Consider the following 26,618-nt stretch of genomic DNA (forward strand, 5'->3'; position numbering starts at 1 on the left):
TGACATCTTCACCTTTATAGAACTAAATTCAAATATCTTTGTTAAAATGAGATATGGGATTGACAGCGTATTTTGCGTACTACCGAGGGTTTCATGTATAATTGAATATAATTTATTACCATTTCCTTTCTCGGCCATCGAAAATCATCTCAAAAGACCCCAATAACCACCTTCCTTAATAACTCAACGACAAAACGGATGGGTTATGACAAGCCTTCATCTCAAGAAATTGTTTCCTGACTTACAATTAATATTCACTTACCAGATTCGGCACAGTTGAGGTCAAACGCATATAGTTTGGTAAGAGCCACTGGAGTGTAGGCAGAGAGAATATTTTTTTTACGCTAGTAGTGGTATAGTTATTTTATTCTATTGCTACATAACAGACAAAATTGGTTTGCCAGACTATTATAACATGTAAAGTAATGGCAACGATATTTTGAAGTTAAGCCCCATTTAGGTACACGGTGCGAGAACTCGCGTGCTATATTCGATACATTGTTAATTACAAAGTACAAACAAACAAACAATTCAGTCGTTCGACCAAATACCGCAATGTAACGAAAATCACATACAGGTTCTTGATCCGTCTAAATGGAGCCTAGTGTTCTTTTTTGCACCGATAACACTGGGGTGTCCACGGTAATCGCTAAACATCAGTCGATTTGTCTGCTCTGCTCGTTCGCCTGCTATATCATAAAAAAGCAAGTTCATTGCCTACCTTTTTTGCAATTGCGACCTGCCGGTAAATATATATAACGGATAGGTCTTCATCTTCAACAAGCCTTCATCTCCGCCAAATTATTTCCTGACTTAAATTTATATTCACTTGCATGATTCGGTGCAGTTACCTTTACACCGCATTTTAATTACTGTGTAGGTATGCATAAATGCCAGTACAGTCGCCATCAGATATATCGGAGCGGCCAAGGTGCTCACAAATATCGGAACACGCCTCTATTGTCAGGGCGTTAGAGCGCGTGTTCAGATATTGTGAACACCTTGGCCGCTCCTATATATCTGATGGCGACTGTACTTTAAAGAAAGGCCAGGAGGTGTTTATTGAAATCGTGAGGTTCAAAGTAGAATGACGGGGAAGTGGTATTAAAAGAAACGCATTCATGCAGTCAATTGTTATGAATTATGAATTCATAACGATTAAGTATTTTCCGCTATGTCATTCCTGTACGTTGAATATTTATAATTGAATGTCGGACTGTTGGTAGTGGCATACAAATCTATTTAATGTGAGATTGAAGCGGTGATACCTACATTGCTTTTCAATGATTTGTTTCGGTATTAAAGTTGAATCGATGAATGTACTAGTATTTAAGTATAAATTGTATCATTACCATTGTATCAATCAAATTAGAATAAAATCTTCTCTTATTGTATCATATTAAATGTACTTGTACTTTCTACACAAATACAGCAGGTATAATATTTCATGTTGCTAATTTTATTAAATTCCTTTAGAACCTTTGAGAGGTAGGCCTCAATTAAGTGGTCTTACTTAAGATATTATAGCGTTTTATATGTCATAGAGTTAGCCCAAGAAAACTCTGCAGAGATTTTGACAGCACACGTAGTGCTACTTAGTATTATTTATACGTCATAATTTCATAGAAGTTTGATGCTTAAAATAACACCTGCATTGTGTGTGCAGACTTTTCTTGGTTTAACTCTAGTAAGATTTTCAAAAACGCACACTTTGGAATCTCTTCAGTGTCTTTGAGTCAGATCAGGTCAGTCAGGAAACTATGTGATTTCTATAAGATTTAACTTAAAGAATTTGACACAATTCGTAGGATTGACAGGTAAAATCTATGCTGGCGCTGTAAAATACTTCGACCGGCCAACGCCAATCAGTTATCACAAAACATGGCGGAGGGAATGTTGCTAAATTGTTACGTGGTGTTGCAGAGTATAAGTAATAGGTATAAACTAATTAATCACAAGGGACACGTACGTACAGCAGCAGGTACATACTACGCACGTTAAAGTACACGTTACGTACAGGACGCGGTGACACAATAGCAAAGGATCGTTCCGTAACATAACGGTGCGGCGCGTGCTTGTGCGCGTGCGTGCGGGAAATTATACGGCGGGGAATATTTATAAACATATGGCTTGATACTAAACTTCTGGTTCACTTGAGGTTCTGTTTTTAATTTTAAGTATAATTCATGGTATTCCAAAGGACTGATAATTTTAATACAAATATTACTTTTTCTTGTCCATATTAGTCCAAACTATTTTTTTTATTTTGCATTAAATAATTTTTTAGGTAGGTCAGTGAAAAGATTAAAGTAAATTAGGTATTTACATAGGTAAAGGAGTACTTTAAAAAATGGATCGTTACATATTCCTTTTTTACTTTGGCTTGCACTTACACATATAGGTATAGATGAAATCTCTCTGGCCAAAAAATAAGTGCATTCCCGTTGCCACGGGAGGTTTTGGGATTATACTGAGCAACTTTTACTATTGGACCAACTCTGAAATCGCGAAAAACTTATTTTTTAGCCACCGTATATTGGCGTCATGAAGCACTCAAAAACTAATAAGAGTGGGCTCGTGCGCAATATTTTTAGTGACTTTTCCTTATTTGTACCACGACGTGCCCACCGGCTTTGCAAATGTCGCGTCGTGAGGTTCCTGATGATGATTAATCGATGCACAGACACCAATACTACTGTACATGTAGACTATATGAGTATGATGTGTGTATATATGTAGTATGTAGGTGCGTTGGTGACGCAGATCACGCATATGTAATCAGAATCAATAACAACCAAAAGGTTTACTATTAAGAAGTATTAGAACAAATTAAATTGTTTTCAGAAAATATTTTAATTTGTTTTTATTTCAATTAGAAACACTACTATATAAATTATAAACTGAGATAAATATGTTAACCCATCGGAGTAGAACGAGTAGAACGATTAGGTTGTATGCGGGAATGTATCAATCTCAGCAAACCTTTTGGTTATAAACTGAAATAAATGTCATATATACTAAGAAAAAGTGACCAAGACCTCCAGTGCCCCAGGCTGGAATCGAACCAGCGCAGCGTCCTCTGCTATCGCGGCAGGTGCCTTGGTCACTTTTTCTTAGTTTATGACATTTATTTCAGTTTGTTTCAAAATATTTGTTGGGATTGATACATTCCCGATTTGAACTGATCGTTCTACTCCGATAGGTTAACATATTTATTATAATAAATAATATTATTATAATAATAATATTCTGGAAACTGAAGCTTTTATTTAGTCTGAAGGCGGAATTCCACCATATTCTGTACAAAAATGCTTGTGCCGCACACTGGTGGAATCCCGCCTTAATAGGTAGGTACTTATAAGTTATAATATTATGTTTATGTAATTATTGATTTCTCCTGTGGCCTAAAAATTTTCGATTATCAACGTTACTTAGATTTTAGTTTGCGTCAGTCATAGATTAAAATTTCTCTATTAAAGACTCTCAAGGATGTAAATTAAGACTAAAACAAACAATTCTGGCCTAAATAAACAAAAGATTTGGCTAATAATGGAGCAATTATTTCCTTAAACTGCGTTTTCTACTTTAGCAAGACTCAAATTTACGTCACCGTTGCATAAAACCAATTTATCGCATCAATTTTAAGATGATTGCGATTTTAATTCTATCGCAAATCGCCGTCATTAAGTGAATTTTCGCATGATCATTCTAATTATATTTCATCGCTTCATTCTTCAGATATAATAAATAACCAGGTAGTTTCTTTAACTTGCTAGGCAACGTAACACGATTTTCAGAGTAAAATAAAGTTTTTTATTTTAAAAAAGTAAGTGTATAGACTTTTTTCAATCCCCACTCCAAACCAACCCAACAAGTTCCAACCGCCATGTTCTGTCCTCATTCCTTTTTCGTGCGTGGCAACGAACACACCTTCGCAAAAATGCCGAAGCCTAAGCGTAGTACCCGCGAAAAAATCGAAAGATATAAAAGGAAACTTCATGATTTAGAAGTTAAAAGTGACGATAAAAAACGTCGTAAACGTCAAGTTAGATCTTCAAGTGAGTCGGATGTCAGTGAACAAGGTAAGTAACTCACAATTTATTTTCATAATGAAAGTGCAGTGATATTTATTATCTACCCTCTATTAAGTTGAATAGTGTCGCGGATAACTGCGAGTTATCTGTGACGTCGGGATCGACTGCGAGTCGATTTCGATTATAAAATAGTGCACATATGTGCTGTACACTCATACATTCAGTATTTTTGTCACGGTTAACTGCGAGTTAACTGTGACGAGATCAACTGCGAGTTGATTTCGATTAATGTATTATACAAATACGTGCAATCTATAATAGATATACACGTTCACCACGGTATTGTCTGCGAGACAATATTTGTTGGTGGTAATAATAACCTTATTAGGTTCTAACAATGTTATGCTTATCTTTTTAGGTGAAAATCACCTACAAAACCTAGACCAAGAGCTAGACGTTGAAAATATGGATTACGATCCTGGCGTATATGAAGAAGGGACTCCTCCAGAGGAAGCGCCCGTCCCGGCTGCGCCCGCCATACCGGCCGCACCAGCTGAACCGGCCGCGCCGATACTGGATCAAGTTGACGCTTCCGTGCAGCCCGCGCCTCCTGCCACTGATGCCACTGAGCCGCCTCTGGACCCCACGCTACTTGCAGCGCTTGGCGAATCCACCTCCGATACGCCTGAATACGGAACAAGTGTTCACGATAGTCTTGCTAATTTATGGCTACCTATTCTGAAGAAAGGTTTGGCAAAAGAGAATAAGGACACACTCCTTAAGGAATATTTAATTCCTAATAATTGTAAATTATTACAAGCGCCTAAGCTTAACGCCGAGATATCGGCCGCTGTAACAGAGGTAGTACGTGGACGTGACAAAAAATATGTCGCCGTCCAACAACAACTCGGTCAAGGCATAGCAGCTGTAAGTCGGGCCATGGATGTCCTTTTAAAGACCGAAAACAAAGTTGAAGCCCTCAAATATTTGAGTGACGGATGCCGCATACTCTCTGATGCGCATAGTTTCTTTACAAAAGACCGAATAAAGTTAATTACGCCAAGCTTAGAGAAAAATTTTCTTCACGTAATTCAAGACGCCGAACGGGATGAATCCCTATTTGGCAATACTTTATCTGAAAAAATTAAAGCTAGTAAGGCTATCGAGCGTCAAGGTCAACAAATCAAAAAGACTGTCAGTGCACCAAAGCCTGACACTTCTAATTCGACGAACACTCGGGCCTTCACAACACAGGGAAACTGGTCCGGTCCTCCCCGTTATTCGTCGTACAGGGGGGGGGGGGGGGCGAGGAGGGTATCGCAGGACGAATCCGACGCGTCGCCCGTACGTCAACAGACCTGGCCCGACGCGGCACCCAGCGCCGACCAAGTCGCAAGCGCCAGCACAACAATAGCCCAGGTACATGCTGGTCGATTAGCACATTTTTACAGTTGTTGGTCTAAGATCACAAATAACCCTACAGTTTTATCCTGGATAAAACACGGATTAGAAATACCGTTGTGTAAGGCTGTCCATCAGCCTTTGGTACCTAAAAATGTTTTGACACCAGAAGATACAAAAGAAATGAGTACAGCAATTAATAAATTAATTAGCTTAGGAGCCATCAAAAAATGCGATCATAGAAATGATCAATATATTTCTAGTACATTTTTAGTACCAAAGCCTAATGGCAGTAGCCGTTTTATATTGAACTTGAAATCATTTAATAAATTTGTGACAAAGTCCCATTTTAAAATGGAGGACTATCGAACTGCCGCTAAGCTTATACCACAGAATGGCTTTTTAGCCACTATCGATTTAAAAGAGGCATATTTACTTATACCTGTTCGGGAAGCAGATCGAAAGTACCTCCGTTTTCAATTTGTACCCCATGGCTCAAATGAAATTGAAATATACGAATTTACGGCCATGCCTTATGGGTTGTCCGTAGCACCCAAGGTGTTCACAAAGATTATGAAGGAGGTTGTAACACATCTAAGAAAACAGGGATTAAAATCTGTTGTTTACTTAGACGACATTTGTTGTATAGGTGATAGCTTCGAGCAACACCGGCTTCCGACACATCGGAAGGGAGGGGCCCAAGCGATATCTCACCGTACAAATCTTTCTGCCATTTTTCGCGGGGGGAAAGGTGCACACAGTCGCACTTCTCACACACTTACATACAAAATCCAATCTGTAATGACGACACAAATACATAGAAAATGACACACGTCAAAGACAAATCTTGCAAACCTCGATCTCTTTTTGTGTACGGACGAGTGACAAGTGTCACAACACGCACACTAACACATTTTCGTTGAAGTATGTTATTGTATTCTGAGAGATGAGAAGTCGGATTTGTCGGTCGACCGATCCGCAATTTGTACTGAGCGAGCAAAATCGATAAATCCAACAATTACATGAGACTAAAATATAATAATTGTGTTTGAATGTAATTAAACGTATAATATGTAAAAAAAATATTACATGTGAAATGTAACACTTTCTTTTGTAAATTTGATGTCCCCGACCTCTTTTTATAACAAAAAACCGAGTAAACAGGCATTTTTGTGCAGCAGTGTTCACGCGCGCGTCTGGACTCGGTCTAGTGAAAAATCCAAGTGCAACTAGTTTTATTACCCGCGCTAGATTAGATTGACGCGCTAATCTTGTACCTCGGCAGAGGGGAAATAGTGCGAATGCCGCCTCCCTTCCGTGTTGCTCGAAGGGTGATAGTTATGACGAGTGTTTAAATAACGTAAATGCTACGATTAACTTATTAGAAACTTTGGGTTTCATAATTAATAATGACAAAAGTGTATTACAACCTTCACAAACTTGTAAATTTCTCGGATTCATTTTTGATTCTCGAAATTTGACTATAGGTTTACCCCAAGAAAAACGGGAAAAGATTTACCGTTTAATAACCAAATTCATGAAGCTACCCCGATGTACCATCCGAGAGTATGCTCAGTTGATTGGTGTTCTCATCTCCGCTTGTCCTGCCACCAATTATGGTTGGTTGTATACAAAATTATTAGAAAGGCATAAATTCCTAAGTCTCAAAAAACATGACGATAATTACGAGGCCAAAATAAATCTTCCAGAGGTTATCTTGGATGATTTATGTTGGTGGAAGGATAATATAAATACAACTTTGTCACATATGAGAACGTCAAGTTTTAAGTTAGAAATTTACACGGATGCGTCGAAAACCGGATGGGGTGCTGTATGCGGTGATGTTACTATTGGAGGGCATTGGAAGGCCGCTGAGAGCGAACACCACATCAACTACCTAGAGCTTTTAGCAGTGTTTTTAGGTCTAAAGAGCTTTGCAGTAAATGAATCAAATTGCTTCATTTTGTTAAGGATAGACAATACTACTGCAATCAGTTATGTAAATCGAATGGGTGGAATTCAATTTCCATATCTGAACGACCTAAGCAGACAAATTTGGCAATGGTGCGAGACGCGTGGCATAATCTTGTACGCATCATATGTCAATACAAAGGACAATCGAGCCGACGAAGCGTCGCGAAAGTCCAATCTCGATACTGAGTGGGAGTTGTCAAATCACGCTTTCCAAACCATTGTCAGGCGATTTGGCCAACCCGAAATAGATATTTTCGCGTCTCGATCCAATACCAAATGCGACAAATTTGTATCTTGGTTCCAAGAACCTGATGCTTTTGCTGTCGATGCGTTCACACTCGATTGGAGTCAACAGTTTTTCTATGCATTCCCACCATTCTGTTTATTACTGAAATGCATCCGAAAAATTATTGATGATAATGCAACAGGTATTTTGGTTTTTCCATATTGGCCCTCTCAGCCTTGGTTCCCAATGCTGCAGAGCCTATTGGTCTCAGAAATCTTATATTTCAATCCGAGTAAAGTATTGCTTCGATCTGATTGCAGACGACCCCACCGCTTGCACACCAGCCTTACCCTGGCTGCCGCGACGCTATCAGCACGGCCTTCTCCCGCCGCGGCGTTCCACCAGAAGCGATCCCTTTAACTTTAGCTTCTCTTTCGGAGAATACAGTAAAGCAATACAATGTATCCCTAAAGCTCTGGTGGGAGTTTTGTAATATAACTGGCTTAGAACCACTAAATCCGTCAATAACGACAATACTCATGTTCTTGACAGGTGAATTCAATAAAGGCTGTTCTTACGGAACATTAAACAGCCATCGCTCGGCGTTGGCTCTCTTACTACCGAACGTTGGTTCTGATGACCGTATAAAGAGATTATTCAAGGGTATATTTAGACTAAAGCCTAGTTTACCTAGGTATCATAACACGTGGGATCCTCAAGTTATCCTTGATCTAGTATCGACATGGTATCCTAATACCGAACTTACCCTTGAGAAATTAACTAAAAAACTCGCAATCTTACTCGCGATTTGTACGGCCCATCGAGTACAAACGTTCTCATTAATTAAAATTGAAAATATACAGATCACAGATAGGGTAAACCCTCCAGTGAATGAACACCTCCCAGTGAATGAACAAAATCACGTTTTTTGTCTAAAATAAGAAATATAGCAATTTCTACCACTTGTCGTATTTTTTTTCTTATTAACAACTCTATTTCCTATGCAATTTCAACCCCTGCTAAATTTATTTTCGACCAGTTTGAACGTGACTGGCGTTTGAAGTTTACGTATTTCTGGTTTTGAAGTTTTGTATGCAAAAATTATATCCCAGATAAGAACAGTGTACGTTTGGAGCAACATATGAAGTGCTTATTTAATGTTTACCTGTACAAAGTTTGGTTATTTGGTTAGATTAAGAGTTAAACCTTCTACAAATGTACACTTTGTCGACGTATTATGTGATTAAGTCTTTATTTTTTATAGTTCCAATACTGGCTTATCAAATGTTCTGAAACCAGTAAATGAACGGTGTGTTCATTTACTGGTGTCGTCTAGATATAATTTTTTTTCTAAATTTATGTGTAAACGAATTGGTATTGAGCTTGTTTTTTGTGATCCTGCATAGAAAAAGATTCTGATTCTTTCAGCCAGTATTGGAACAAACAAAATTTCTATAGTCCATTTACTGGATTTTTCATGCCTATGTATGAACAATACAACATTTGGGGTGTTCATTTATAAGATTTCTACTAATTCTATGTTTGAACAATGTAACCACGAACAATGCAATGACAAGTTTATTATTTTAAGCATTATTTGCTAATCCTAACTTTTTTCATCAGAATATGCTGATTGTTTCTTGTTTTAAAGATTGATTCCCTTTTTCTTAATAATATGTAATAGGTTCTGGTGAATAACCATCATTTTATTACATTCTAATCTATTTGAAATCAATATGGAGGGGATAAAAATATATGAACGCTTTCGCTATACCTACTAAAATAGAGCTGGAAACGTTTATAGTGTTAAAAATGTTTTTTTAAAGCTGATTAAAAATATCTAAATGATGTTCATTCACTGGATTTTGCGGTGTTCATTCACTAGTTTTTATGTTCATTCATTAGGTTTTTGGGTACTTTTTGATAAATTCTGCTATAACTCAAAAACTATGAAAGTAATAAAAAATCGCAGAAATTACTTTCTTATTTATTAAATGAGGATTCATTAAATTGCAGATAATTATTGAAATTATTAATGAATGCTGAGAAATGATTTTTCAAACTTGGATAATTCCTTAAGTGTTCATTCACTGGAGGTCTTACCCTAATTTTATCAAAATTTCAATACAAATGATTTGATAAAGCCCTGCCCTGACTCTCAAAGACTATATTTTGGTAACACAAAATAAGAGAGTCAGGAATCATGGCGCGCTATTACTGACATACAAAGCTCCCCACAGAGCAGCCACGAGTCAGACTGTGGGCCGATGGATACGGCAGGTGCTAGCAGCGGCGGGCGTGGACGTGTCCATATTTGGCGCGTACAGCACGCGACACGCGTCCACGTCGGCCGCGAGGGCCGCCGGTGTATCCATAGAGATCATACGCAAAGCTGCTGGATGGACAGCCAAGTCCCAAACATTTTCAAAATTTTATGATAGGCCGTTACAAGACGGCAACAATGATGAGTTTGCAAAAGCTGTGTGCTTCGGTCGTAATATATCTGATTGACCTATTAATCATTGATTAATATTGATTGATAATTTTGTTAATTAGTAACATAAGGATATGTTTAATACTCATTTTTTGCAATAAATCAGAGTGATTGATTACAAAGTGGTCTTCAATTAATAAAATACCAACAGAACGCAAAACTTGCTTCTCTAAAACTCTACCTGGTTATTTATTATATCTGAAGAATGAAGCGATGAAATATAATAGATGATCAAACGAACTTCTTGAAGTGAAGTTCGATCACTATTATGTGAATCGCTTCATTCGAAGATATAATCAGCACCCTCCCTCCCGTGACGTTGTCACATAAGAACAAGAGATTCTTATAAACCCATATACAAGTTTTGCTCCTCACTTAAAAGGAATGAGGACAGAACATGGCGGTTGGAACTTGTTGGGTTGGTTTGGAGTGGGGATTGAAAAAAGTCTATACACTTACTTTTTTAAAATAAAAAACTTTATTTTACTCTGAAAATCGTGTTACGTTGCCTAGCAAGTTAAAGAAACTACCTGGTTATTTATTATATCTTCGAATGAAGCGATTCACATAATAGTGATCGAACTTCACTTCAAGAAGTTCGTTTGATCATCTATTATTTTGCAGTTATTACAATCTTTTTTAAATGAGATGTGTGAAATCTAGAAATTTCGACTAAGGGAGGGTTACATCACGATTCACGATAGGTGGCGTCACCTGCCATAACAAGAATAATAGACAACTGTCAAACTTATCCAAGGGGCACGTATTAAGGATGACTCACGTTAGACCGGGCCGTGTCCGGGCCGGAGCTTCCAGCGCATCGTTTTCCATGGAAAGCATCACGTGATCGCCTGTCATGTCATAGAAAAATAACCGCCGGAAGCTCCGGCCCGGACACGGCCCGGTCTAACGTGAGTCATCCTTTATACGAGGGTTAGGGCCACTTGCACCATCCCACTTACCCGGGTTAACCGGTTAAACCTGGAGTTACCATGGTTACCTGTACAATTTGACACTGGGTTAACGGTTTAACTGCTTAACCCCTGGTTAGTGGGATAGTGCAAGTGGCGCTAGCCAACTAACTTTTACAGTGTTAAACTGTACTGTATAACCCTGTGTGTGTCGCCTAACCCTGGAATGCGCAAGTGAGTTACAAGCAAATTTTAACGATGTCCGTAACGTTAACAAGTTTGACGCATCCGGGCCTAAAGTTAAGGACATACAGATGTAGTGCATAATTATTTTCCATCGTATTTTCACGGAAACGTACGAACGTGTCTCGCTTTTTCAGTCAGTCTCGGTACAAATAATACTGTTGTTGACTTAAATAGCATGACAAATACGAACATTTCCAAGACAATACGCTGGAAAACAATTATTAATTAGAGACGAGTTCTACTGAAGAGACAGTCCAGAAATTCGCCATTGGAACTAGTTATCTCCGTTAGATATGTGTGACCGACAAAATTTTCAATGTAGGCGGTCAAAACTTTCAGATCCAGAGGCAGTTGTTTGATTTTGAATTTGCAATCCTGAAGTTACTCACTAAAAGTGTGTCGCTTAACTTCAGACTCGGAATCCAATCCAATCGAAATCCATCTGTCAGATTATGCGATTTTGATATTAAGAAATGGAAATAGGGTAGATATTTGCTGTGAGGGTCGAATGGATTTACCCGAGTTTGAAGATAAGCGACCCAAGTTCTGAATATATTGTGGAATTTGTACCTACAAGGGGCTCAGGAGGATATACCTACACATCTGTGCCTGACTCCCACCCTATACTACATTGACAGACTTGTCCACCAGACTCTGCCAGGTAAAACAGTACTACTTAGGTCAGTCAACTTGCCTTATGGTCCACATACCCGTAAAAAGAACAAATATTTAAAATGACAAAACCACCTACTTATGACCTGACAAGTTGATGAAAATAATGACCAAGAACCTCAAGCCAGTTGGACCTTATACCATCTCAATAAAGTTCCAAGTAGTTTCAACTCCTGTCACAGGCACCTATGACCTGTAGAACAAGTTTACACCTTATTCCATGGCAATAAGATTGGAAATCCTGCATCGTCAACCACCGCTCCCGGCGGCCATTATTATCCGTGGCATACGCTTCCTGTGCTAGCCCATTAGCATGCTTCGCGTCGCGGCTTGCGTAAGAATTGCGTGGCAGTTGCGGCACTCCTGTACCATCGTCCACACTGTTAACTGACAATTCATGATTCATAGCTATGGTTAATGTACCATAAATTGTGTAAAAATATTTTTCACATCACCTATTCGAAAAAGGGATTTTCCTTCCCCGCTAGGAGGGATCAAAGTGGCACTTTTCTTCCCTGCTAGGAGGGATCAAAGTTGTACTTTTCTGTTCTAGGACACGAATTTTTCTTTCTTGCATAATATTTTTTTTTGGTCAAATAATACATATTTTGGAACATAACAATTTCCTTATGAGGTGAAAAACAGTATGAGTCACACGGTATCAAAATTATTTCGTCTTGGGCGTTAACACTTGAATCCCTCATTACGCTCAGGATTCAATGTACGCCCTTGACGGAAATATATCATTTTGATCCCTTGTAACACAAACTACTATTCCATACAATGTCAAAAAAGTCTGTGCGGAAAGAGAAGAGTCGTGAAATGTAAGAAAGCTCATAAATTCCACGCCTCTTTTCTTTCCACACAGACTATCCAGGGAGGAAAATGGGGACTACGTTTGTATGGAGAAGCATTCTCGTTACAGTAATCGTCCCCTTTACTCTGAAGCAGGAGGGTTGTGAATTGGCTATTCGAACTGCCATTTTATACTTAGGATGGAAAATACAGCTTGCAGAAAGTCTTGGCAACACTTAAGAGCTTCAAGGGCTTTGGAAATGCAAATATGAATCAATCTACATAGGTCTAGAAAAGTAGATGAAATGTAAAACCAACTTTATATCAAAATAACACCCGGGGGCCTAGCCAAGATGACAATCGTTCGCAGAGAAACGAAACGCCATCCGTCTCTATCGCACTAATATGGAACAGTGATAGAGAGACAATAGCGTTTCGTTTCGTTTTTTGCAAACGATTGTCATTTTGGCTAGACCCCTCAGGAAGATTATTTAGGTACTTTTTCTAAAAATTTGGTTCATGGTGTCTAGTTAATTCGTTTATATTTCGTGGTATGAAAACAACACTTTCGTAGTAATATCTTTACTTCATATAGGTACCAGTATATGTATGAAATATTTCTAATCTATCTGTAAACTATGTTTATCAGGCAAAGGACTGTCCACGAAAGGCCAAAGCATAGCTAAGTACCATTTTGTACCAAAAATGTACTCCAATTTACTTGTCAATAGAGCCTTGCTTGGAGCCTTCCCTTTTAAATACTGATGAGCAGTCACTCCTTGCACAACATTCCTCATGTGAACGAAACAAAAATACATCGACGACGGTAACAGTAATAAATCAACCAACCAAACTAATACAAATAAGGTGTCTTCAAAATCTGGCGGGTTAGGCACGTTGTGTATCAAATAGGGTTTCAAAATTATAAGCACAGTTTGCATAAAGGAAGTAACATTAAATTCTGAATATATAACTAAGAAATTATAGTACATGCAATAAGCCATAGAGAGCGCTAAGTGTCCAAGCATACAGATGAAGTAACGGATATTTTTACGTCCAATGCAGTGTGCCAAAAAGCAGCAATGATGGTCTCTCCTAATAATGCAAGCATTGCACACCTTACAATGCCATGTTTCCGCTGGTCTGTTCTGTTTGCAGTATTGGCAGTAAGTACCTGGTCCGTCGTAATCCTTCAAATGGGAATCGGTGAGAAAGCTGAGCATCAAGTTGCCAGCAACGTTGATGAAACAGTACGTTCCGAAGACGCTGTGGAGATAATAGGTGCAGCGACTTATGAAGGACAGTTTTAGCAGCTTGGGTAAGGCAACGATCATACCGACCCAGTAATATCCAGGAAGAAGTATGAACATTATCCCGAAACATTGCACTTTCTCAAACCGCGCCAGGGATTTTATATCTTGTTCACTTCTATGAGCCATTATAATTTTTGATTTGAATCTCTTAAATTGTTTTTAATCAAATTGACAATGACAACGAAAGTTGATGTAGACTTGTTAAACCCGCTATAGACGATGTGGTCCATAAATAATGACGATCTTTTTTTAATGGGCACATCTACCACATCCAGACTTTGACATTTGTCTAAAAGAGTTTGCCAAATTAAAAAGGAGTCATTAGTTGCGCAAATATTTAGCTTGATGATGATGAATATTTAATCAAACCAAAAATAAGATACATACTACTATTACACGAAGGACATTGTAATTAACTAAACAAAAGTAAAATTATACAGCTTTAAAAATCACGACAATTAGGTATATTCAAAATATAAAGTAACTTAGGTACACACATTACAAATTATTTGACACAACCCAAAAATTATACAGTTAAAAATTAAATTTGCGTCTCTCGTCGCAAATCTCGTATACCGTGTGCACGTCTATTAGGCAGAGGACTTTCCACCGACGGCCAAAGTAAAGCGAGATACCACCGTGTGCCAAAAACGTAGGCAATGTTCCTCTTCCAATGAGCCCTTACAGGCACCTTCCCTTTCTTATACTCATACCACGTCAAACCTTTAAACACCCTATACAGATGAAACACCGACAAATTTATCGAAATTGGCAAAATAATTAAATTTAAGTACCAGAAGCATACAAACAAGCGAGCTTTAAGTATTAATGAATTATAAGCAAATATGCTCCAATCAGCCATATCGAAAATTCTTGACGTAGTCCAAGCAAAAGTCCCGAGGTCAAACATGGTGCGAAGAACGATGTAATTGTAGTAGGTGGCGTAAAACAACGAGATACTTAGATGACATAAGTAGCAAATGTAGTATCGTAGATTATTGCGTCCAATGCAGCATGCCAAAAGGATGCAGTGATGGTCTCTCCTCAATATACAAGTATTGCACGTCTTGCAATGCCAACTGTTCGCTGGCTGTTTCTGTTTACAGATTTTGCAGTAGCTTCCTGGTCCAAGGTACGATTTAACACGAGTATCTGTCAGCACACAGTAGATCATGTTCCCAACGACGTTGGTAAATAAGTAGCTGGCGAAAACAATGTGAAGGAAGTGTTTTACAGGACCCCAGTCGAGACGTACTATTAGATACGGCCTTATGACGCACAGCTGGAATAAAAAGTAGGCAGGAGTCAGCAGGAACACGGTGTAGCTTATTATCGCTTCTTTCAAGCGTTGTATTCTAAGTGGTGTGAGAAACATTTTATAAATTACTTCAATAAAGTTAGAAATCCCATTCCCCGATTGACATTCGAATGAGTCAAGTCAAATCGGAGTCAAAAGTCAAAACCCATAGTCAATCAAGGTATTGTTCTATCATGGCTATGGTATTGTTATCGTTTTAAAGCATCATGAAAGCAGGTTTAATGAAACTCATTAGATTGAAGCAGGCCAAAGCTTCATTTTTAATAAGACATATCATAAAATCTAAGAGTAAAGTAAGTATACAAATTAAATCATTAAAGGAGGCTCAAACATTCTACACGAGCGTTTAAATTTGGTTTAAATTCCAATTAAATTCTCACAAAATATTGTTTTAAATACCTATAATCTCTTAAGTCAAAATTCCTGAAGTTTTAAAATAATTGAAGTTGTCAATGTCAATGTACGTAAAGCACCTATTTTGTTGAAAAATATACAAAAAAAATGTCGCTGAAAAAATCGAAGAAGCTGCTAATAGCATTTGAAAAAGTATTATGTATTATCGTAGTGTTTGGAGTAACACCTTGCTCCTTCATATTCCAAATGTTGGTTGTTCGACCAAAATTGCAAAATGTCTGGGGGCTCGCATACACGAAGCACTGTTTTCACTCCCTGCTTGTCACATACATCTTTGCCAATGTCTTCGGGAATATGCTCTTAAGTATAGTCGTCGACTCTAGTTTGAAGGATTGCCGGGAATATAAAGGACGAGGAAGATACTGTGATACTTGCAAGCAGAACCAGCCAGAAGACAGTTGGCATTGTGGAACATGCAACGCTTGTATACTTCAGAGAGACCATCACTGCTTCTTCCTATCACAATGCATTGGACGATACAATCTGCGGTACTTCGTTTGCTTCTTAGCGCACGCTGTGATGTCTTTCGTGCTCTCAATCTACTATAACTACAGTGCCATGGAACACCTTGACATTACTGGTTTTATGGATATAACGTTCATCGTTGTACAATTTTTTAAACCAGGTAACATTTCTATCCCGCCGTTCGACGTGAAGAAATACCTGTACGAGTTGTTTTTGTACTTGAATGTGGTCGCTTTCATACTATGTGGAAGTCTGTTGTGGCTCCACTTGGGGAACGCTTTGCGAGGCATGACGTCATATGAGCGTAAGATAGGGAAGTATCCGGCGAAAATGGATTTGAGAAGGAATATGGAGCGAGCTTTTGGTACAAGGTGGTATTTGGCTATATTATGGCCGCTTGTGGACAGTCCCTTGGTAGATAATAGAACTAAGATGGTCTAAGTTATGCATTTTAGTTGATTAAATACGTATAAAATTATAATAAAATATGTAGTTCTATAATTAAAATGGCGTATTCTTTTTCATTTAATTTTCCTTGGCTATTGTTAAGTTACATATAATTATAGTTACTGAAGTCAGTAATTATTTAAGTCTTAATTTATGTACAGTCAACTGTAAAAAATATGAGTGCACAAATCATCTCAAAAATATGTCCCATATGTCAGCGAATTAAGAACTATGGGACATATTTTTGAATAAGTTGGCTACACCCATATTTTTACAGTTGACTGTACATACTTCAAAAATGCATTAGAAATGTATAATGCATTGAAACCTTTTTAGTTCATCAATGTGTCAGATCTGAACTAAGTTGACATTTTATTCCTGAGTTTTATTTGAATGCAAGAAATTTATTCACTATCGGTTGTTTTTAAAGTAAAATGGCATTACCACGAACTAAGAAAATGAAGAATCTCCAAATAACTTTCGAAAAAATCATCTGTTTCCTGATAACATTCGGAACGCCCGCACTCTTCGCTTTCCACGTGCTGGTAATAAGGCCAAAACTTTTGCAATTTTGGGACCTCAACTTCACCAGGCATTGCTTCCACGCTCTCCTTTGTACATACTGTTTCATTAACGTATTTGGGAATATGATAATGATTTTGATAGTGGACTCGAGCGCGAACTCTTACAAACACGACGATGGAAGATGGAGGTATTGCCAACGATGCGAGAGATACGAACCATATAACAGCTGGCATTGCAAGACTTGCAATGATTGCATTTTGGACAGAGACCACCATTGCTTCTTCTTAAACCATTGCATCGGACGCAACAATTTGAGATACTTCATCTGTTTCCTAACTCATATGGAAATATCTTTAGCGCTTTGTATTTACTACGACTGTTGCTGTATAATTTCAGAATTTAACTTAAATAGTTTTCTAGACATAACCTCCTGTATCGCTGAGATGATTAGACCTTCTTATTTATTTATGAGTGCAACGTGGGATGTAAGAAAACACTTATATGCGATACTGTGGTATTTCTTTGTAGTAATTTTCATTTTATGCGGACGATTGTTGTGTTTCCATTTGGACAACGTTTGGAAAGGTATGACGTCATACGATTATCAAAGCGGGAGAATCCCGGAAAAAACATATTGGAAGAATAATATGGAACGTGTTTTTGGTGTTCGGTGGTACTTGGCTATACTCTGGCCTTTCGTGGACAGCCCTCTGTTTAAACCTTCTAAGATAAGATAAGAGATATGATATGTAAGTTATGTTACATTATAAAGTTGATTAAACAGATACAATTAATTTGATTGTATTTTAATAACTTGTTTCGTGGTAAGTTATCTTTTTATTTTTATTAATATTATGTCTAACCGCAGATTTATTGAGACTAATGAGTTAAGAATAAGATTATAGCGTAAGTATATTGAAACTTGGAGGTTATTCGATTTTGGATTTATTCCAAAGAGTTGAGTAGGTAAGTAAATTATTAGGTAGTTTATTCCATCAAAATGTCAACGCGATAAATACGTCAATGTCATGAAACTCATGAAAATAGTAAACAATGTTATCCAAAGCAAAGATTTCAACAATGGTTAATGAAAAGAAAACTCTGGAAATAATATTCGAAAGATTTTCATGTTTGTTCATAACGTTCGCAACACCTATATTTTTCATATACCAGATGACTGTCATACGCCCAAAGCTCTTAGAAATATTCAACGTTGGATTCACCAGGCATTGCTTCCATGTCCTTCTATCTACGTACTGTTTCATAAACGTGCTGGGCAATTTGCTTCTCAGTATATTCACTGACTCAAGATTAAAGGCCTGCAATGGTGAAGGCAGATACTGCGAGCAATGTAAAAAGATTCGGCCGGCGGATAGCTGGCACTGTGCGACGTGCAATGCTTGTATATTAGGGAGAGACCACCATTGTTTTTTCCTATCATGCTGCATTGGACGTTACAATTTGCGATATTTCATCTGCTTCTTATCTCATATTGTAACTTCCATTGCGTATTCAACGTACTACGACTATTTCGTTCTTGTATCAGAATTTGAGTTTGCCAGTTTTTTAGAAGTAACACTAAGTGCAGTTCGGATTCTTTTGCCAATTTATCCTTTGATAAATCCTTTGGAGATGATGAAAAATCTGTATGCATTATTCTGGTATTCCAATGTATTTATATTAGCATTTTGTTTTGGTTTATTGTGTTATCATATGAGTAATGCTTTAAAAGGTATAATTTCCTTTGAAAATAAAATAGGAAAGGTTCCTTTAAATTCCCATTGGAAGGCCAATATGATATATGTATTTGGTACTAGATGGTATTTAGCTCTACTCTGGCCCTTCGTATGTAGTCCTTTACCAGATAAGCGTAGAATGTGATTATGATTAGAAACCACAGGTTGATAAACAGTAGATTAAATGAATTAAACTATTTATAATGGTGTTTTAATTGACATTTATGATAGCTTATCGTTATGTTTCTGTAGATTAGGATTGTCTGGCCGTTGTCTCAGCTTTAATGACAAATACAGTTAGAGGATTTGATAAAACTATATTATCAAAATGATAAAAAGAGTAGCTTATTTAACTATTAATGATAGGCAGACCTTGGTCCCGTTTCTCAAAAGCTGTAATACAAGTGGAAGTCCTTTTCTAACAAAAGCTGTCATAAAGTGACATCCGCTGGTATAACTATTACAAGTTACAAGCTTTTAAGAAGCGCATAGATTGCGAACTGGTCACGTGCCCCTCAATAAATTTAGGTTTCTAATGAAACAGATCGACTCTCCTAACTGCGATATCTGTGGATCAGTAGAAGATGTCTACCACATACTTGTAGAGTGTAGTAGAAATCGCGCCCTTAGGGAGGCGCTCATAACGTCGGCCAATCTAATGCCATATGACATCGGTGCCTTTATACACATCCTTAGCAACCCAATATCGGACACGGCACAAATGGCATATAGATTGGCCGAAGTTATACTCAACAAATAGATTATAATTATTTTTATTTTAAATGACCACTTATATAGATGTAAATAGCATAATTTCTGGAGATATAAGAAACGGACATGATAGGGCCGATGTATACAAGGGTATAAAGGTCCTGCTAAATAATAAATTAAAAAAAAAAAAAAAAAAGCTTTTAAGAAACGGGTCCCTTGTATGTTGTCTACAATATTACGAATGGTCTATTATAACTGCTCTTGTAAAAATATACGAGACACGTAACTTCATTGTAATTATGAGTAGATACTTTGCGCTTAAGCAGTGTAGTTTTTATTTTTAAAGTTTATTACAAAATCCGCCATCTGTTTACTTAGACATTTATCTGAATTAACGCGGTAAATTAATTTGATCACACCTCCGCAGATTATTGTAGGTGACGATGATTTTTGACCTCTATATAACCCGATTAGGGTCAAAGAACTAACAAAGAAACATCTTATGAATACTAAGTCGTTGGGATCGTGTCAACATTCGAATTATATTTAAAAACAAAACTTCGTTCTATTTTTATCCTGTTCGCTCACGTTTTCATTCACAATTGAAACGAGAGAGACGCCAAACACTTCCGATTTTTTTTATAGATGTCGCCAATTTCATTTGGTCAGATTGTTGCTAAAATTATGCATGCGACAGCAGTTCTTACGTTGTTTTATTTAAGGTTTAAAGTTAATTGCTGAAAAGGAGTGGCGGTTTCTGAAATGGCAGGATCGTGCGCAAGCGTCGCAAATAACGCGTAATATCGGCTTTTATCGCGGTATTTGTTGTGATATACAGGCATACAGCTGCCATCAATATATCATCAAGGATTCTGATAGCTACGCAGTTTGTTTACAAGTTTTATACCGTTTTGACCTATTTGTAACAATATAGTGTTAAGAAGATTTATATAGAACTTTTTCGTCTTATAGACGTCGCGGAAAATCATTATCTTGTTTGTACCCGTAGCACTAAGAACACGTAGAACTGATGTGCATCCCGTTACTCACGGTAAACTTTAATTTTGGAAACGGAAAATTTCAATCCCCATACAAAAATAGGAGAAGTTGACGAATGTGAAAATTTCGCAATTTCGCAATTCCGACGGCCGGCCGTTCTATAATAGTTTTAGAAATACGGGATTTTATTATTTTACGTACCTCAATATAGATAATAACATAATTTAATTATACTTTAGACGCGTGGTCTCATTCTGTTAACTGAGCAATTCTCAAAAAGTTCATCTTAGATCTCTATAAAAATTGGTATGCTGCTAATGTACATGAAGCTGAACACCTTCCACCATATTTCCCAAAATGTCCCAGAAAGTTTCTAAGAAACATTACTTTTTTATTACCAGATTTCCTTACACATTTGGTAACAAAAAAGGAATGTTTCTTAGAAACTTTCTGGGACATTTTGGGAAATGTGGTGGAAGTTTTTCAGCTTCATGTACTTTACCAGCCTACCAATTTTTATAGAAATCTAAGATGTGATCGAAATGTACAAACTTTTTGAGAATTGCTCAACTATTGATGCTGAATATGCTGTCAAATTTATAATCCATCATTTATTTTCCAGACAGGTTGTTTGTTTTCTATAACGGGTATGTTGGCGTGTGAGTGACATATTTGTTTAAAAAAAAATAGCGGCAAAAGGGCTAAAAGGTCCGTAGCAAGTTGTAAAGCCTAGTTCTCACCATGGTCTAATAAAACATGGTCTTCTATTCCCAGAGTGACACAGGCCTACGTCACAATAACATGGCCGCTATATATAGCGCTATCGCATATTATCATATAGCGCTGTCGCATGATGACGTAGGCTTGTGTCAGTTAGGTGACCTAGAAAAGACGGGAATAGAGTACCAGGCGGAGTATATTATTATACCATGGTTCTCACACTTACTTATTGCAAAATATCCATTGCCAAATCAACGATTTGTTATGACTTGGCTGTCATTCGATGAAAAATACTACACGATACTCCATTAGCGGCCATTACAGACTCCTTAACTTTTGATAGATGGCCCCCTACAACAATGGCTTCGAAATGGTCTTTATTCACAAACTTATGCATGCAGTTAGTGGTGCTACTATCATCGAACGGCAGGTGCAAATTTACTATGAACGAGACCGCTCCAGAGTTCGCCAAGTGAATGTATAACTTTGCTATCCTATATCGTTTCAGAAAAGCGTTCAATGGCAAATCTACTCTAATACATAGGGTGGATAGTTGAAGTTCTAATGATAAGTGAATGTTGAAATGGTTTAAAGTAGCCACTTATTTGAACTTTTTTAAATTGATGACACTTCAAGATGTCTGTAACGAAAGGCGTGGGTTGATATTCTGATTGGGTTATTATTTCTTCTTTAAGGGGCTTTGAAATTGGGTCTATTGTCATTAACTTATTAGCTATTGATATACCTACAATATATAGTTACAAATCCTTGTCAATTTACGAAATAATGCTTACGACAACTCTGTAAAAAAATCCGTGAGAAATAGTACCTACCTACGTAAAAGTGATGGGTTTTGCTTGTTCAAGTAGATCCAGATAAATTTTCGCAATGAACCTATTCGTACTCGGACTATAGAAGTGTATAGGTAACTGTTAAAATTTAGGGACTACGTCTATTCTCGCTCTTTTGCTTAAAATTTTAGGTTAAGTATTTTAGGTCTTCTTTAATGTCTATAATAATAATTTTTCTATTCCCTTCAAAAACCTACTAATTGGCTTTTTATTACCTTAATACTAATTACTTTTCTGTAGGTACATATAATATATTATAATTTATAAATATAGCCTCCTAAGCGCCACTTTCACCATCCTACTAACCCGGGGTCAACCGGTTAAACCTGGAGTTACCATGGTTACCAATACAATTTGCCACTGGGTTAACCGGTTAACCCCGGGTCAGTGGGATGGTGCAAGTGGCGCTTAGAGCCCTAAGTCCCAGAATCGTTAGTTTCGTTTTTGAATCTGGAACCTTGACTTATTTAATCAAAGTTAAAATTACATTTTGGAATAAACTATTTACTTATAAGGGCCTCTGGGACTCAGGAGGATGGATGCCTACTTATACTAAAGCTCCTCACGGTCACGTCCCATCGCGCGTATCATCTGTGCGCGAACGTCATTTTCGTACACAATAGTATAGTAGGTAGCAGGGGCGTATTTTGAAATTTGGCGCCCCGGGCCAATACGTTTCGCCGCCCCAAAAGTCAAAGAAGAAAAACAAAATGCAATCCGCCAGGGGTGGCATATGCCGCCCCCTGGGGGTTGGCGCCCCGGGCCATGGCCCGGATGGCCCTAGGGTAAATACGCCCCTCTAGGTAGGTAAGGTACCTTTGCCTTGCCTTCTACTTGAACCAACTGTAAAGAACAAGCCACGTTTTTATTACAAAAACAAACATAATTGAGTGAACAATCACCAGTGAAAGTGCACACAGCCATACCGTCACGTAACCTAGTAATAATAAACTGCATTATTTTTGTATTAAGGCAAAAGGGAATATCGTGAGAAGCTGTAGGTAAATAACAGGAAATCATGCTGTTATGCAGATTGTGGTTGGCTTTGTTTACGTTTGAGTGTTCTCAAGCCTGTTCAACTTAAGTGTGCTTTTTGAAAGTGAAAACAGGTGACCCTACTAGTATTATAGTGCCTTATTATGTTACATTGGAACCAGTTTCAAAAAGAGCAGTTAAATGATAAATTTCTGTATAAAGCGTTTCACGATATGCAGAAGATTTCATGATCTGCCTGATTTTACGATCGGCCGCCGACATGCGTAAGCCTTAGAGCATTTAGGAACTCGAGACGTCTTGGCTGTCATTTTCTGTACACAACAGTCTGCCGATTTTTGCGGGGGAGGGGCACGTCAAATGTATTCCATGTCAGATAAACGTCAGTCCATACAAAAGTTTGCACAATTATGCAAGGTTTTCGGCAGAGGAGTACGGTCTTAAAGGCGACGCCGGTTATTAAATGCTCTAGGTGTAAGCACATAACCTAAAAAATCTAAACTTGAATGAATGGATTTGCGAACGCCCACCGGAAAAACCAGTTAAGTATAGAAACTTTCCGGAAAGAAATTTAAAATAACTTATTCCCGGTACTTCACATCCATCTTGTAACTTTGATTAACATACTACAGCAAAAGAATGATGTTATATAACTGATCTAATCGTTAAATCATACATAACATGACCATATATCTTTCGGAGTTTAATTTCAAACTGACGTTATGACCTTTTCGGGCACTGTAAATATGTTTTTAGAGATCATAAATAAATATATATTACGAAGGGTTTACGCAAATGTAAGACATAACAGTCTAATTGGAGTTTGTCAACTTTGTGTGTAGTTTTGTCCACAATAAGTTATCTTTATTGATGGTGACGTAATAATAATGTCTTCATACTTGAAAGATATCTTTGTAGTCGGTTTTTGTAGTATAGTGTAGTATCTTTTTAAGTGCATTGATTTTCTATAAAGGAAAGTCCTACAGTATGTTATTTCATGAACTTTATACTACTCTATGGCGCAGCGACCCAAAATGAGTCCTGGCCTCCGTGAATTTTATAGTAATCTAAATTGTATTTTTGTAATTTAATGCGTGTCAATTATATAAATGTAGTAAAGTTTCTTGCCGGTCCCATATTGGGATGCCCTCGGCCAATTTAGGAGAGATTTAAATCTTCTCAGGCCAGGGGTGTAGGGCTAGAGCCGGTATAGCTGACGTTCATAACCGCATTGTAATATGCCTACTTTAAAATTAAACTATCTTTATATTTAATGGTGTACTTACTTGAATTGTTTTTCTTTTTGTTTGCAGGTAAATGCCTACACAAATGCAGGTATCACAGTGATCGCACTTATAGCCTCCGATGGTCACCTCTCAGCTCTTTTTGGCAAGTAGGTACCTATTTTTGATCAAAATGTGCAATTTCAGGATGTTTGGTACATAAGCTATTTAAAAACAATACTGGTAGCCTAAGCTAATTATTAAAATAATACTATATGTCTTAATTACTTAGAACCAAAACAATCTATGACTTGACTGTCCGTCGGACAGCAGACATCGATATAATATATGTAGTTCGAAAATTACTGGTAATTTCCTAAACAAGGGCAAAGATATTTTTAATATTATCTTTAGGTGAATATGTATAGTTAAATTTACGGTCCTTAGTTAAATATAAAACTGACAGGCAATGATATTACTACTGGAAAGTTCTAATAAGACTCCTATTGACCTTTAATACCGAAGGTTCTTAAACTTCTTAGTGTCCATTTTGTTAAATGCCACTGTGCACAATACCAGAGTAAATATGTATCAAGTTCATTAGGTAACTACCTGCTTATACTCCAAAGCAATAAAATGGATCCTCGTGTATATTCATTCAAAGTGACCATTTTTCATTGCTATTGAGTAGGTATATAACGCAAGGCTTAATAAATAACAAAAGACATTAGCCAAGATAATGTAACTATAACCATTGTTAAAAGATTTTAATCGCGTAATTTTAAGGTTTTTAAGGTTAATTATAAAATATCGATTGTATATTTTATTATTGAAAACTGTGAAATAAAGCATGTAGGCCATCTTGATAAAAGCGGTAATAATTCAATACCGGTTTAAAAAACAAAGAACAGTGGTGTAATGTTTGGTAGCTAAAGTATGGACTGATAAATCGCGAAGTCTTTTGACCTTTCAGATTTGCAAGTGTATTAGTCAATTGGCTAGTTTCATTATAGTTTAGTTTAGGCAATTAGGAGATTATGATATAGTTTTATTAGATAATAAGTACAATGAAACAGTTAGTGTTCAAATCGATCTTGCACAATTATCTAAGGCTTTTTTACCTAACTGATTAAGTAAGGATAGTGTTTTTGGATTGTTTTGACCTCATTTCCTTAGGACGTCTTGCAAACTAAGCCCAAGCGGCTAGACGGAGTTTAACCCCTCCTCATAGTCTAATAAAACATGGTCTTCCATTCCCAGAGTGACACGGGGCTACGTCACAACAACATGGCCGCTATATATAGCGCTATCGCATATTATCATATAGCGCTGTCGCATGATGACGTAAGCCCGTGTCAGTTAGGTGACCTAGAAAAGACGGGAATGGAGTACCAGGCGGAGTATATTATTATACCATGCCCCTCCTGATCGAATGTTTAGTCATCTTTTTGAATTTTTTTTCGAAAACAGTTTTTTGCGCTCTATACAGCATAACCGAGGTTTGATTTGAACCCACAATCTTTGTTTACCACACATATGATGATTGATGAAGTAAGTTATCGTAAGATTTGTCTATTAATGTTCCAATATTGCAATATGTACTTTCCAATGTTACATGGAAAGTTCATGTAATATTCTCGAATTTTTATTTCAGGAACTTATCAAAATGGAATGTAGTTTTTATTTCTGTGAAAGTTTCTAGTAGTTTCTAAGATTTTTTCTAAATAACATAGAAAAGTTACACAGCTGTAAAAAATGTCTTTGTTATGTGAGTGATGATAACTATACTACATACTTAAAACCTGGCTAGGAATGCGCGCCATGTTTCGGAATTTCACTGGAACTAATTTTTTTCATACTATACTGAACTGTCACACCTACATGAGAATAACAGCGCCCTCTTGACAATGCTCATATATGTATTACTGGTCAGACTTTAGAAGTTAGATTTGTGATGAGTACTGACGTACGTATTTCTTAATTTATTTACTATAAACTGTACGTCTACCACCAGTACGGTTACCATCAGTTTGTCACTGACATAAACGCCGTCGAGAACGTAATTTACTTTCTATCCATCCCGTTTGCACTAATATGCGGGTGCGAGCGAGATGTATAGAAAGTAAATTACGTTCTCGACGGCGTTTATG

General features: G+C 37.3%; 4 protein-coding genes across 4 annotated transcripts in view; 3 read left to right on the forward strand and 1 right to left on the reverse strand.

The window, feature by feature from the left end:
- Positions 1 to 26,618, forward strand: part of LOC134793351 (uncharacterized) — a 170,539-nt gene that overhangs the window by 51,275 nt on the left and 92,646 nt on the right. The window lies entirely within an intron of this gene.
- LOC134793861 (uncharacterized) lies at positions 4,409 to 5,622 on the forward strand. Its single transcript, XM_063765574.1, has 2 exons — positions 4,409 to 5,453; positions 5,605 to 5,622. The coding sequence occupies exons 1-2, from the start codon at positions 4,437 to 4,439 to the stop codon at positions 5,620 to 5,622; spliced, it is 1,035 nt and encodes a 344-aa protein (XP_063621644.1). The 5' UTR covers positions 4,409 to 4,436.
- LOC134793862 (probable palmitoyltransferase ZDHHC24) lies at positions 14,608 to 15,497 on the reverse strand. Its single transcript, XM_063765575.1, has one exon. It carries the CDS (start codon positions 15,439 to 15,441, stop codon positions 14,608 to 14,610), a length of 834 nt encoding a protein of 277 aa, XP_063621645.1. The 5' UTR covers positions 15,442 to 15,497.
- Positions 18,272 to 19,291, forward strand: LOC134793953 (probable palmitoyltransferase ZDHHC24). Its single transcript, XM_063765667.1, has one exon. The coding sequence runs from the start codon at positions 18,289 to 18,291 to the stop codon at positions 19,114 to 19,116; it is 828 nt and encodes a 275-aa protein (XP_063621737.1). The 5' UTR covers positions 18,272 to 18,288; the 3' UTR covers positions 19,117 to 19,291.

Source organism: Cydia splendana, chromosome 9 (assembly GCF_910591565.1).
Source record: "Cydia splendana chromosome 9, ilCydSple1.2, whole genome shotgun sequence".
Lineage (NCBI taxonomy): Eukaryota > Metazoa > Arthropoda > Insecta > Lepidoptera > Tortricidae > Cydia > Cydia splendana.